General features: G+C 36.7%; 1 protein-coding gene across 6 annotated transcripts in view; it reads left to right on the plus strand.

Moving 5' to 3' along the window:
* LOC139976007 (NAD kinase-like) overlaps positions 1 to 15,220 on the plus strand; it is a 52,770-nt gene that overhangs the window by 31,398 nt on the left and 6,152 nt on the right. For all 6 annotated transcript variants that reach the window (XM_071984378.1, XM_071984380.1, XM_071984381.1 and 3 more), the window contains exons 3-8: positions 1,351 to 1,480; positions 4,668 to 4,776; positions 10,106 to 10,191; positions 11,593 to 11,695; positions 13,463 to 13,708; positions 14,968 to 15,125. In XM_071984378.1, coding sequence (XP_071840479.1) covers positions 1,351 to 1,480; positions 4,668 to 4,776; positions 10,106 to 10,191; positions 11,593 to 11,695; positions 13,463 to 13,708; positions 14,968 to 15,125 — 832 coding nt within the window. The remainder of the gene's footprint in view (positions 1 to 1,350; positions 1,481 to 4,667; positions 4,777 to 10,105; positions 10,192 to 11,592; positions 11,696 to 13,462; positions 13,709 to 14,967; positions 15,126 to 15,220) is intronic.

The following is a 15,220-nucleotide window of genomic DNA, read 5'->3' on the forward strand; positions in this document are numbered from 1 at the left end:
CGAGTTGAACAAAAGAGCACTCTTAATTAAGAGTCAAAAGTTATCCAATCGTTCTGCAAAGATAGTGTGTTAATATTTTATCCTTCTGCAAAGGCAAAACTTCCGTGAAAATAAGTAATGAAATGTGAATTAATACTGCAGGAATCTAAAAGCTAATTTTCTTGTTTTCCCAGTCGGCCAAGTGGGTACACAATAACTTTTGTTGCCTTTTTGCAAGGACAAGTTTGCTGAATGTTTAAGACTAAAGATGTTTAATGTCGAAGTATATGTTTATAAATATGTGTAATAATGTACTTGTGCTTGCACCATAATTACATATTTCTGCTCCGTTAGAGCTAGAAGGTCAGTGTAACTCACATGTCTGAAACGACAAACTGCAGGCGATGTAATTACTTCCTGGATTGAATACGGGAGACTCGATGGCTGTATAGGAGGTGAAAATTAAAGTCAGGGACAGTAGCAAGAAAAAATGAGTAAATATTGGCAGAAAACATTGCAGTTCTAAGAACTGATCATCTGGGTGTCTTAAATGGGGTACACCAGGGAGTAGTGTAGAGTGTCTTTAATGGGGTACACTCGGGAGTAGTGTAGGGTATCTTTAATGGGGTACACTAGGGAGGAGTAATGTAGGGTTGTCTTTAATGGAGTACAGTATGGGGTAGTGTAGGGTTGTCTTTAATGGGATACCCTAGGGATTAGTGTAGGGAGTCTTTAATGGGGTACACTAGGGAGTAGTGTAGGGTGTCTTTAATGGTACAGTAGGGAGTAGTGTAGGCTGTCTTTAATGGGGTACACTAGGGAGGAGTGTAGGGTGTCTGAAATGGGGGTACACTCGGGAGTGGTGTAGGGTGTCTTTAATGTGGTACACCAGGGAGTAATATAGGGTGTCTTTAATGGGGTACACTAGGGAGTACAGTGTAGGGTGTCTTTAATGGGGTACGCTAGGGAGTAGTGTAGGGTGTCTTTAATGGGGTGCACTAGGGAGTAGTGTACGGTGTCTTTAATGGGGTACACTAGGGAGTAGTGTAGGGTAACTTTAATGGGGTACACTAGGGAGGAGTAATGTAGGGCGAGAGGGCTGCCTAGGTGTGCCATTGTGACATAAGGTTTGAACACACTGAATGTCAGCCCTTTTGCCCATGCACCATTTTGGGCTAGCATGTATACATTAGATCAGTACTTCATAAAATGTCTTTAACACATCGGCCATGGCTATAGGTTGAATACTGTCGAAAGATTAAATATGGTTAGTAATTAAGTCTCAGCTCTCACTTACCTGTCTCACCTCTATATCTGTACTTCTCTCTACCAGCCTTACAAATTTGATCTAATATTGATTGTACTTCACAGGCAAGTGACTGACCCCTCCAGTCAGAAGTTAATATGGAGAGAGTCACCATTGACGGTGCTGGTGATCAAGAAGATTATGGATGTATCCGTACTAGAACCATTCAAAGAACTAGCCAAATATCTTCTAGAGGTAGGTTCTTCCTATATCCACTGTATATTTGTGTTTTATATATAACTAATATTTTTTTCATTTAAGGTCCTGAGCTGCATATGAGAACATGGTTCTGTCTTTGTATTCCCTCCAAGTTCTGTTGGGAGAAGGAGAAATGATGTCGTGCGCTTTGGACTGTGTTAGTAATAGTATACACACATACAGTTATGAATTATGGGGATTCCTTCAATTTACAACACTTCCCCTTTATATGGCCATTAAATATTGAAGAGACGACATTGTAAAATTTTAAGTCTCACAAGAGATAGATATCAAGAGAATTAGTAGTTGTGTTGTACACCATGTATTTATAAGCAGTCGACCTCATCATTTTACTTACTGTAAGCATGTACAGTATGGTTGGTTACCTTGAAGATAATGAATAAATGATGAACTTTGAGGTGGGGGGGGGGGAGGGAACATGTTTTGCATCAATTTTTGAGACAAGGTGTTTAGTGGTGACAGCATTTATGAGGTGCTAGCTGTCTTCAATAACAGGTCTATCGTAGCACTCATTTTGCAAAGCCTTCTACTCTTTGTGACAAGATTACCGTAACCGCACCCAGCTTGGCCGTTATGTGTTGTCGGCATAATAACATGTTTTGTCCTTTATAGATCTATGACCTAGTTCTAGACATTGTGCATGATTCACACACATATTGGCCATATCATATGAAAATCATTAATGTTTTTTCCTTAAAATCAAGAAATCTGATTGTATATCGAAAGAAAGAGATCATCAAAATTCGGAGCCTCTTTTATCGATTCGTTTTCTGTTTGTAAAGGAATCTTTGTACCTCCATCATTTACATGACAGTTCAGGACTAGTGAAACATGATTCTCCTCTGGGCTATATACTGTAGCAATGTCAGGAAGACTTTGTGGTTTACTTGTCCGATGTGCTCGAACAGACCCTAATTGAATGCGGCTTTAGTTGGTTAACTTGTTTTGCTCCTCACGAGCTGATGTTTGGATCCGTCTTGAGAGCTGCAGTGACACAGACGGACAACATTATGATGTTGAAGTCATTTCTCCGTTTTCAATTTTGAAACTGAGGTCGTCGGTCTGATAACAGAAGTTTATCTTGGTTAGATGAATCAATATGGACATTACAAAGAGTTTCATTGTTTCCTGTAAGAAAAATGTGGTCTTTGCTTTCTTGTGTAAATTATGCGATACAAACACTGATGGTATACAAAAGGGATGTGTGTGTCTATGAAACGTGAGATATTTACTGCAGGAAGTATTTGTAAAGCTGGCAAAGGGCAGAAGAGAATCAGTCATTGTTAATTAGAACTAGTATGCAGTATACAGGTTGGACACAAAATGGCAGTATCTATAGCTTGGACTCAAAATGGCTGTAGGTGTTCTGTGATAATGTTTCTCAGTCCACATCCTCTTGTGTCGATCAGGCAAATATAAAGGGTATCTTCTTTATAATTATCAATTTGTTGTACAGTAAGTGCTTTTGGTTATTTCAAATGGGAAAATATTTTCTCATTTTTGTAGCCAGAAAGATGGTTTCCAAATTTCATGTGAAGGAGAAACCAAAATTATAGATAACATAGTATAACTTTGATGGTGGTAAATTTCTGTAAGTATATATAGTTTTAATTTTGTACATTTTTAGTGGGATTAATTGAAATTGCAAAGTTCTGCTAAATTTGTTAACAGGTAAATATGCTTTTCAACTTTCAATGATATTTTGGAATTATAATTTGTGAAATCTGTGTAATTGACAAATTACATGTACAGTGCAGAACCAATTACTTCTTTAAGAAGATACAAGGAAGTTTGTACAGTAGGCATCAACCAGAGATGAAGCTATATAGTGTTAAGTTCAACATCTCGCTAAATCCGTGTCGCTCCGTAGTAATCACGGGAGGTAAGATATTCTCCAATCCCCATTTCGTCGTCTGCAGACGTCGTCGAGAGCTTGCACTACCGAGAAATCTGATTGTTTTCTAAGATTGTAACTCGTAGGAAAACCGGTTCGGGGCATTCAAATTAATTTCAAGTCTTAATCACGAGGGAACTCCAAACCTTTGGTAGAGCTTTCAATTGGAGTGCAGAATAAGAGGTTCTCTCGGAATGAATGTATCCCGAGGGGAGTAATTTTCAATCAAGTAGGTGGTATAAAGCATGCCCCCGTACAAGTGTAACTAGCATCACAAACCTACATTTATCATTCATTCATTCATTCTAAATGTGTTTCAGTTGTCAGTCTGGTGAGGATAGACAGGTTCACTGAATGATAACAGAACTTTTTAGATTTATCAACACACTTTAACTATAAATAGCGGCAAAATGTAGCAATGCTCTAAAACTAAAAACACAGCGTTTTTGTATTCTGTCAGCAAATAAAACCAAACCGACATTTTTCAAAGTTTTAGACCACACTCTGTCACACTGAGTCGTCGATCTTTTTTTATTTTATATTTTTGTGGCTCTGAATGAAAGATAATGAGTTATTAATTTAATAATGAATTTGATTCAATCTGGAACAGTGTGTCACCTACAGTAGGCGCTTGTTTTTTGGTCATAATATAGTAATAAGTATTTAAAGTCACATGTAAGAAAGCAATGTGGAATGTTTCATATGTTTGGATTCTTATTTTTCTACTTTATTGTTTACAATTGAACTTGAATTTAATACATATTAATGGCCGCCACTCTTACTGTATTTAATCATCAAAAAAGTGGGTAGTTCTGGATTAAGAAAGAGAAGAATTCTCAAATTGACATTCCAAAAGTTTAGGACTGCGCTTTACCAAACTGACACATGTACTGTAGTTCTTTATTGTTTTAGTCACTGAATGAAAGTTAATTATTTAAGCAATTTATTTAATGAATTTGATTGGATCTAGAAAATTTTGTTACCTGTAGACTCTTTTCATGTCATAAATTAGCATGCTGTAAAGTCACATGTAAAAAAGCGATCTGAAAGTTTCAAAACTTTGGATCAATTATTTTGTTTAAATATACTTCTTTGTTTGAAATTAAATTTGAACAATAAGATAATTAATGGCCACCATCATGTACGTAAGTGTGGAAAAATATGGGCAAATCAATAAATCAAAAAAAATAAAGAAATGGTTTTAAGTTAACTTTTAATTTGAAAGTACAAGTGTAATAATTTTCCTTTTTTCTTCTTTTTCATATTCAGGAAAAGAAACTAATCATCTATGTAGAATCCAAAGTCTTGGAGGAGCCCGAGCTGATGGAGGATAAAGAATTTGATCAATACCGATTAAAGATGAAAACCTTTAGAGACGGTAAGTGTATGACACAAAAGGAACCTGAATATGTGAATATTTGAAAATGCATATCTACTATCTGAATATGCATATCCACATTTAGTCATTCCTATCATGGATGTGGATGAATGATCACCAGACAATCACCAGATGAATGATCAATACCGATTAAAGATGAAAACCTTTAGAGACGGTAAGTGTATGACACAAAAGGAACCTGAATATGTGAATATTTGAAAATGCATATCTACTATCTGAATATGCATATCCACATTTAGTCATTCCTACCATGGATGTGGATGAATGATCACCAGACAATCACCAGATGAATGATCAATACCGATTAAAGATGAAAACCTTTAGAGACGGTAGGTGTATCGACACAAAAGGAACCTGAATATGTGAATATTTGAATATGCACATCTACTTTCTGAAGATGCATATCCACATTTAGTCATTCCTAGCATGGATGTGGATGAATGATCACCAGACAATCACCAGATGTATGATCAATACCGATTAAAGATGAAAACCTTTAGAGACGGTAGGTGTATCGACACAAAAGGAACCTGAATATGTGAATATTTGAATATGCACATCTACTTTCTGAAGATGCATATCCACATTTAGTCCTTCCTAGCATGGATGTGGATGAATGATCACCAGATGAATGATCAATACCGATTAAAGATGAAAACCTTTAGAGACGGTAAGTGTATGACACAAAAGGAACCTGAATATGTGAATATTTGAATATGCACATCTACTTTCTGAAGATGCATATCCACATTTAGTCATTCCTAGCATGGATGTGGATGAATGATCACCAGATGAATGATCAATACCGATTAAAGATGAAAACCTTTAGAGACGGTAGGTGTATCGACACAAAAGGAACCTGAATATGTGAATATTTGAATATGCACATCTACTTTCTGAAGATGCATATCCACATTTAGTCATTCCTAGCATGGATGTGGATGAATGATCACCAGACAATCACCAGATGTATGATCAATACCGATTAAAGATGAAAACCTTTAGAGACGGTAGGTGTATCGACACAAAAGGAACCTGAATATGTGAATATTTGAATATGCACATCTACTTTCTGAAGATGCATATCCACATTTAGTCCTTCCTAGCATGGATGTGGATGAATGATCACCAGATGAATGATCAATACCGATTAAAGATGAAAACCTTTAGAGACGGTAAGTGTATGACACAAAAGGAACCTGAATATGTGAATATTTGAATATGCACATCTACTTTCTGAAGATGCATATCCACATTTAGTCATTCCTAGCATGGATGTGGATGAATGATCACCAGATGAATGATCAATACCGATTAAAGATGAAAACCTTTAGAGACGGTAAGTGTATGACACAAAAGGAACCTGAATATGTGAATATTTGAATATGCACATCTACTTTCTGAAGATGCATATCCACATTTAGTCATTCCTACCATGGATGTGGATGAATGATCACCAGACAATCACCAGATGTATGATCAATACCGATTAAAGATGAAAACCTTTAGAGACGGTAAGTGTATCGACACAAAAGGAACCTGAATATGTGAATATTTGAATATGCATATCTACTTTCTGAAGATGCATATCCACATTTAGTCATTCCTACCATGGATGTGGATGAATGATCACCAGATGAATGATCAATACCGATTAAAGATGAAAACCTTCAGAGACGGTAAGGGTGCATGGGTGGGTTTGCAACATCATATGGTGGGCTTCACTGGTGTTTTGTATGACACAAAAGGAACCTGAATATATGAATATTTGAATATGCATATCTACTTTCTGAATATGCATAGCCACATTTAGTCATTCCTACCATGGACGTGGATGAATAAATGTAAGGTTGCCGTCTTGTATACCGGAAGTGAAGGAAAGATTTGATGTGCGGTACTATAATTGGATGTCCAATCACTGTACTGTATGAGCGTTACAGACAACAAAGGAAGTAGAAGTTTACATTACAAATCTGACCCCGAGGGCGGGGTCTGATCCCCGAGGGCGGGGTCTGATCCCCGAGGGCGGGGTCTGATCCCCGAGGGCGGGGTCTGATCCCCGAGGACGGGGTCTGATCCCCCTAGACCCTTGCCTCATGTGGGGTTCTAATCGCGAGGTCTGATCAGTCGTGACACAAATTTAACAACATGCTTGCAGTTTGAGGTAAACAGGGTCAAAGTTACTCTGTGTGACAATTGGTTATCAAGTTTAAGTCCCAGATTGTAGAGTGTTCTTTAGCTATGCTTCTTAATGGTTAAATAGCGTCAAGGGGTTTTTAACTCATGGAAGACTTCAGTTTGTAAGATTTAGTTTTAATATCTACTGTATATTTAAAATACTGAATTTACAAAACAAACATCATACAGAAAAATATATAGTTCAGAAAATTTACTTAATTTTTTTTTTTAAATTGGCTATTTTCCCTCCTATGTAGATTTCTGTTTAGTCACAAAAAAACTGCAATGATCAAATTGAGTTTACTAAAAACTGCATTTAATTTACAACAGGAATTAAATTAGAAAAGTACTGGAGTATGTAATAGGGGTTGGAGGGTAGGAGAGGTTGGGTATGGGGGTGGGCGGGGGGGTTGGGATGGGGTGACTGGGATTTGAGATGGGTGGATTAGGGGATTAGGAAAGTACATTAATTAAGCTTGAATACTGCATGTTTGATGACTCAAGATAAATGACACACTGTGACATATATTTGTTGTCCTTTGTGCATTAATAGGCTTGTACAGCACAGACATAATCTACACTATGACTATAGGGTATACATACTGTAGCTCATAAATATTAATCATCCCTCCAGATCAGAAAGCCAGAAATATTTGACATTAATATCCGAGACCAGAACCTCATTTCATCTAGGTTAGAATGGAGACAAACATGAGAAAATGTTCAAGCCTTGGTCCTGCAAGAGTTACTCAATTACAACCGTCAGGAGACAAAAAAAGTCCTGCCACACTTTCGGTGAAAAATGAAGTCATCAAATTAGATTTCGTGGAAGTTGACAGCCAGGGGAAAAAAAATAACAATATTACATTTTGAGTCGACTCTTCAAAATATAACATCAGAGAACTTAATCGGCTGGTTTGAAAGGATCCTTGTGTAAGTCACAACTTGAGAATGTTTCTTGTTTTAATCTAGATCGCAACAACATAGTTGTAATTATTATAAATGTAAGAGTTTCAAAACTCAGAGTATTGTGTTACATTAACACCCCCCCCCCTCCCAATATAAATTACTTTCTAACAGCAGTTTAACAATCAAATAGCTGTTCAGGCCTTTGTTATGCATGCATAGAGAATAAGTACTGACAGATTAGAGCTTGTTGAATTCTGTTTCTAATATTTAAATATTGAATGATCGTTTTTTTCATAAAAGCGTGATACAGTACTTTTAAGGAGCATTTGTGAAATACTTTGCATAGCGTTTTGCTATATATGCTACTACCAGATAAATTATTCCTGACATCCTGGTCGCATGGCATCATTTGATCATGATTAAAAACAAAAGATTCAAACCCGTCAGTCAGAATTGGCGAAAAAAGTTCGCAACAAAAGGGTAATCCAATCAATAATGTGTCAACAGTTTCACTACATTTGAATAATTGTAATTTCATAGCAACGAAACAAATAAAAATGTTAATACTAAGAAAAATACTGTAAACAAAAAAAATTGTAAATTTGTAAAAACTGGGAAAATTTTGGGAGTAGTAACATTGTCAGTACAGCCAACACCTCAGTTCAGTCGCTCATTGCTGTCATCGAGCACTACGAGTTAGGAAAAATCTCTAGGCACCGACCGGTAGGTGAGAAAATTTGCTCGGAAAGAGAAGCTAATGCCAATTAGGGATAAGTTCATATCCTTTCCTTAATTTGAGTAGAAAGCGCAGGTCTGCAGAATGTGAAGATGATTGTGCTTCCCATTCAGTTTTGTGACCTTTCCATTTGAATAAATGTAAATTCATAGCAACTAAACACATGAAATGTAAAAACTAAGAAAAATACTGTAAACAAAACAAATTGTAAATTTGTAAAAAGTGGGAACACTTTGGGAGAAGTAACATTGTCAGAACAGCCAACACCTCAGTTCGGTCGCTCATTGCTGTCATCGAGCACTACGAACGAAAAATCGCTAGGCACCGGAAGGTGAGAAAATTTGCTCAGAAAGAGAAGCTAATGCCAATAAGGTTCATATCCTTTTCCTTAATTTGAGTAGAAAGCGCAGAATGTGAAGATGATTGCGCTTCCCGTTCAGTTTTGTGACCTTTTCCTGACAGTAGATGTTATCAGCTCATCATAATTTTGATGGAAATCAATCAAAACATGAGGAAAAGGAGTGGAAAAATCTTCAAAGGGGAAAGCTTAAATGTAGAGATCTTATAAATAAAGTGGTTATTGATTTAATATGGATGCCCTAAAGGGTCTTATTTGAAAGCTTAGTCAGGCAGGGAGGGAGTGACTGCAGTGATTAAAAATTTCATACTGATTTTAGTGTGCTTAATATGTATAACCGAGCTTCGTATGCGGCCATGTGAATCGTGAAAAAATAGTCAATGGAGTGGATTTCTTCTTTTTTTTTGCTTGTCAAGGATAAAGAAATGCACTGTAGAGGTGGTTCCACCCATGGTTTGGAAAAGTGGCCAAATTTGGGGGAAATGAAAAACCTCCTTTCTGGGTCTTCTCTTTTTGGGAGGGGGGGTGCAAAACGAACATTATTAGTCTGGAGCTGGCAGGCTGTGGCAGCATTAGATTGCTAACTCTCAAATCAGTTCCAATTAAATTTGTGATGATGCACAATTGTTAGGCCTTACTGTTGGTAGCCTAACATTGTCTCTTAATTGTGTAGGCTTCACAATATTCTGTACTACATGGTTTGGTCTGGAAAACAATTTTTTTTTTGGGGGGGGGGGGAAAGTGTGGGAACCATGTTCAGTAAAAAGGTAATTATTCATTGGCAGAGAGGCAATAAGTGAATTTATCAATTGAGCACTTAAAGAGTTATATTTTTCCCTTAAATATAGCTGGGACAATGAGATGTACTGGACCAAGGGCAGGTTGGAACATGGTGGTGGGGGGGGGGCGGTGATCATTGAAATACTCAAATAATTTATTGTAGAGTCTGAATAATAATCATGTGTTATATTTTGGTATTCTATGCCTGAGAGATTTTAATTCTCTGAGAATGGCATTATTTTGTGCACAGCACTTGGGACTCTCTAGAATATAATATTAAACTAGACTGACACTCAAACTGTTGTTGCAGAAACCAATTCACTATCTATCTCTTCCCACTTTAACAGGAGACCAACTCGGAGACAAGATAGATTTTATCGTGTGTTTGGGCGGAGATGGAACCCTTCTGTATGCATCCTCATTGTTCCAGGAGGTAAGACATTTTAAGTATTTGGGGTGCGGCTCTTACACCCCTCTTTTCCACCCGTTCAAAGAATGCAACACTCGTCGGAAAAATAACTAATGGCGGAGGGGCTTAGCTGATGTTGCAATATTTAATTGGAGCACAGTATCACACGACATCACGAAACGTCTACACAAAAAATTGTTTTCATATTTCTTGGTATCTCGCTCCTGTACTAATCATCACACTGATTAAACCTGAGACATCTGTCCACCAGCAGTGTCATAGCCGACAGCTTCAACCAACAGATACATCGAGGCAGTCAAGTTCATGTATGAAGGCTTTTACTCTATAAATAACTTTACATCCAGAATCTCATGACATTGCGATCAAGTCCAAAGATGTAAAGCATTTTATTTTTCTTTAACATCGTATTTTAAAACAGACAAAATTCAGAGAGCCTGGAAAACTGAGCAATACACAACCTTCGAATACTAAATTATTCCCTGGTTTACTACTGATGGCATCATGATGTGATTTTATTTGATTTGAACGTAGCAACTTGTAGATCAACCAGATCAGATTTTAACTTTATATAAATGTATATGTATGTGAAACACATAGTTGCTTCTTTGAATGGTAGCTTTTCTAGGAAGAGGAAGTGTTTATACATTATATATATATTCATTTGCCTTTGTCGTTTACCTCCATTTCATTTAACAAAAGTCTTTTCAAAGTATCTCTTTCAAGATCCGGCTTTAGGAATCACAATTGATTTTGAGTTGGTTAGCATCATGTTTGATCTCTAGGGTATAAGGCAAATATGTCACCAAAACAGAACTACAGTAGTATTGTTTGATACAGGTGACAAACGCCTACAGTGGAATTACGACATTCCTTACCAGTTTCGAACCTCTGGACATACAATCAGCATCCATACGATTTTGAACCTCTGGACATACAATCAGCGTGCATGGCCTAGTGGTTAGGCTGTCTACATATAAAGCGGGAGGCCTGGGTTTGAATCCCAGTGGAGGCTGGAAGTTTTTTTCACTGGATTTTCCAACTCACTACAATTTCAATGATATAAATATATATATATTTATATATATGTATACATTGAATTTACGATTTCAATAATATATATTTATATATATATATATATACATATATATACATATACATATATATAAATATATGGTTGAATAGTTTTATTAGGAAAATGCAAATCAGCTGCTGTAAAAAAAAAGTGTAAAAAACATTTTTCTTTAACTGTCAGGAAAAGTTGGCAACCTGAAATATTCTCATTAGTTTAAGGCTTTCACACACACAGAAATGATTGCACATACTACACTATCGGTAATATTTCTTTTTCGGCTTCGACAAATCTTGTTCTGTTTTTCACCTGATTTTGTCTGCCTCTTTCTCCAGGGTACTGTACCACCTGTAATAGCTTTCCATCTCGGATCCTTCGGCTTTCTAACCCCTTACGAATTCTCAGAGTTTCGCGAGGCAATCAACGTACTATTGGAGGGTGAGTAACCTTTGAAGTTATTAAATATGCAGCCTCTCTCTCTCTCTCTCTCTCCCCTCGTTACTCTCTTTTAAATCCAATTGTTTTCTGAGGGTTTTCAGAATAAATAAACATTAGCAGCTGCCGATTCATCTCAAAGATCAATGATTAAAGACGAGGAACCTGAAGGTTTCCGCAGGAGCAAAACTTATCAGGCTGAGCGGTTGGATGTTGTTAAATGTGATACAAATAAGGACCGACTGCGGTATTTGGCAAATTTTTTTACAGCCTGTGATATCAAGAACTGATGTTATACATTTTCCACATTTTAAATATATAGTTGACTTTAAAATAAACATTCATTGGGACTCCAGTTTCTTGAAAAGGTACAATAGTAGAATAGTTACAATTCTTTCTTTTTTAAATTAAAGAATGTCTGTGACTTTATTATGTACTTGGAATACCCTGCAACTTACAATTGAAAAACAGGATTTTTTTTTATGATTTGTGGGGTTGGAGGTGGGGGGGTGGGGGAGTGATGAGGTAGGAGAGTTAGGGAGGAAGAATGATTTTTACAGTAGAACCATTGAGTTAAGCAGTTGTATGTTGCTGTAATCAGGTCATTATTCCAAGTGTGTGTTCAGAAGATGTTGTATTTACTCACCCTTCCGTTCCACTCCCCTCCCCTTCCCATCCCTCTCATTGTTATCTGCTGTTAAATTGTCATCCACGCTTGGAGATCTGAAAAGAGAATTCCAGCATTTAAACAATCCTTACATTTATCAGCATCTGAAGTTGAAGCCATCTTTTACTTTTCCTCCCTCTTCCACCCCTCCCTCCACTAATTTTTTTATTTAATTAATAGTGAACATTTCTCCAGAATTTTGTAAGCAAGTCATGAGCAATATTTAAATAACTTTCAAATAAACCATTAATAAAGCTCAGCAATTAGGAGAATCCACAAGAAAAGCACTCTATGTTGTTGGCAGCTGTTCGGTTTCCATGACGACCCATGTGCCCTCTGATATTTTGAAGAAAGCATTGCACTTTATAATTGTACAGTATACTAATGGTACGATTTAATGATAGTCTGTGAATCTTGTACACAGAATTTGACTTGCTTAAGATTTTCAGAATCTCTCCAATTTCTTATTTCGTGTTTACAGCAGAGAATAAGGGTTTGATTTGAGCTTCAAGAATCATAATGCCAAGATATGTTCATATTGATGCAGCAGTAAGCAACAAGAACATATATTCTGTACTCCAGTGACAGAAATGCAGGCAAAATATTAACTGATATATTTCATAAATATTTCATTAAGTTTTTGCCACTACACTTCATCATCAACTTTATGTCGGGCCACAAAAATATTGACAGCTGACAGTGTTGACTTTCAGTAGGAATTGTTGTGAAGTTTGAGTTCTCTAAAGAAGATTGGAACCTGTTTGCCTGGCTGATAACATCTACTGAAGGTTGAAAGTCCAACTCTGATTCCTGCTTTAAATACTTGACTTTTGGTCACTATTAATTTATTTTTATTACTCTGAAAATCTGCTAATTTTGCCTTCATTTTATACAGTGATGTACAGTATCTGTACATGTACCTAAACAAACTGAATAATACCTGTTTGGGCTAGTTGAGATATCAAAGTTGACTTACTTTTTTCTTTGTCTGTGGTCCATATCACAGGTGACTTAGTTTTGTCTTTGTCTGTGGTTTAGACTGACAATTAGTTGCAATTTTCCTTCATATTATCATATTAATAACTTGAATTCCCTTTCCTTAGGTAACACACCGGTGACTCTACGTAGCAGGTTAAAATGTCTACTCTTTGAAGATGACAACATTCCATCGGATCTTGACAGGGAGAACGTCATGGCGATCAGACCGGTCAAAATACCCGATCCTCCTAATCTTAAATTCAAGTGGGAGTGTCTTAATGAAGTTGTGATTGACAGAGGCTCCTCCCCTTACCTCTCTAACTTAGACCTCTATCTAGATGACAGGCATATCACTACAGTGCAAGGTGATGGTAAGTAATGATGTGTATATTCATGACATGTAAATAAAATAGGTGTGTCTTAACTTTTTCATTGACACAGACACCTGCCCAGTCTTAGACCTCTTCCTATATAACAGGTACATTGCCACGGTGACAGGTGGTGGTGGTAAGTAAGTAATGACATGCATATTCATTGTTTACCATTCAGCAGCTCATAATGATCCACACCTTGGCTTGAATATATCTCTTTGTGAAGGATATATTCAAAAGAAGTTCTTGGAAATATTCTTTCCATCAGATATATCCCTTAAATTTATACCTAACTTTGAAAGTAGATGTTGTCTTCGAAGGTCTTCTTGGATATGATGTGCATAGACTTTAAAACCCTCTCTGCAATGAGTTTGAAAACAACACAAATATACTGCAAACATTTCAAAACTGTCACCAAGAACGGCCAGAGTTTCTATCAATTTGGAATCTCTGTACATATATGTACAAAGTTCATTCACAATTTTTGTTGTTTTATTCCGATACCTACAGTAAGACGTGTTTTTTTCTTTTGATTTTATTTCTGATCACCTTAGAAACTTGCTACAATTTATATCAAATCCGCTTGTTGGCTCTACCAGCATATCATAGATTAACATTTGGTTGCTATGAAATTTTCAGCAACTTCCAACATGCAACCATGGAAACAGTGGTTGCTATGCTTGTGCTTTTTTCAGCAAATCCATTTATAGTCAGTCACTTATAATAACCAAGTATCCATCTTTGCAAAAAACAATTTCAATTATTAAGATAGTTGACTGAAATAAATACAGAGATTTGAGACAACAAGAAAGTAGAAAAAGTATTTTTAGTACACCAGAGAGAGAGAGAGAGATAAATTTTAAATTTAACTGAAACAGAATATCAACAGAAGCACAAGTAAAGTGTGCTTGGTAGCAACAAAGCGTGTTTGTGCAAGACCGTCATTGCATAGTATGTGTTTAAACGATTAGGCTACGTGCAAAAAATTGATTTCTGATTGATGATAAAAAAAGCATCTCAACTTGGCAACGGTTTGTTCCAGAAAGTGAACGTAAAGCAAACATGCGTGATATCATGGAAGCACACTGACAGATTTGATATGATGAATAACAAGTCCATTTTTGTGACATTTTTAATTTATTAAAAAACTTTTTTAAGTTTGTGCAATAAATGCTGTTTTACAACGTCAACATACTGTATCATAAAGAGTATCGTTAAGAAGTAATAACTCGATATTCTGTCACTTAATCCTCTCGTAGGCCTGATCATATCCACACCGACCGGAAGTACGGCCTACGCTGCTGCAGCGGGTGCCTCCATGATCCACCCCAACGTCCCAGCCATCCTCATCACTCCTATCTGCCCGCATACCCTGTCTTTCAGACCTATTGTAGTACCAGCTGGTGTTGAACTCAAGGTAAGTCGTCTACCCAGAAACAGCTATTTACCTAGCAACCAGTGGCATAGAGAGCCGTGACGAATAACTAATGTTGTTATTGCGGTAATCTTCAA

The sequence above is a fragment of the Apostichopus japonicus genome, chromosome 11 (genome assembly GCF_037975245.1).
Source record: "Apostichopus japonicus isolate 1M-3 chromosome 11, ASM3797524v1, whole genome shotgun sequence".
NCBI classification, from domain to species: Eukaryota; Metazoa; Echinodermata; class Holothuroidea; order Aspidochirotida; family Stichopodidae; genus Apostichopus; species Apostichopus japonicus.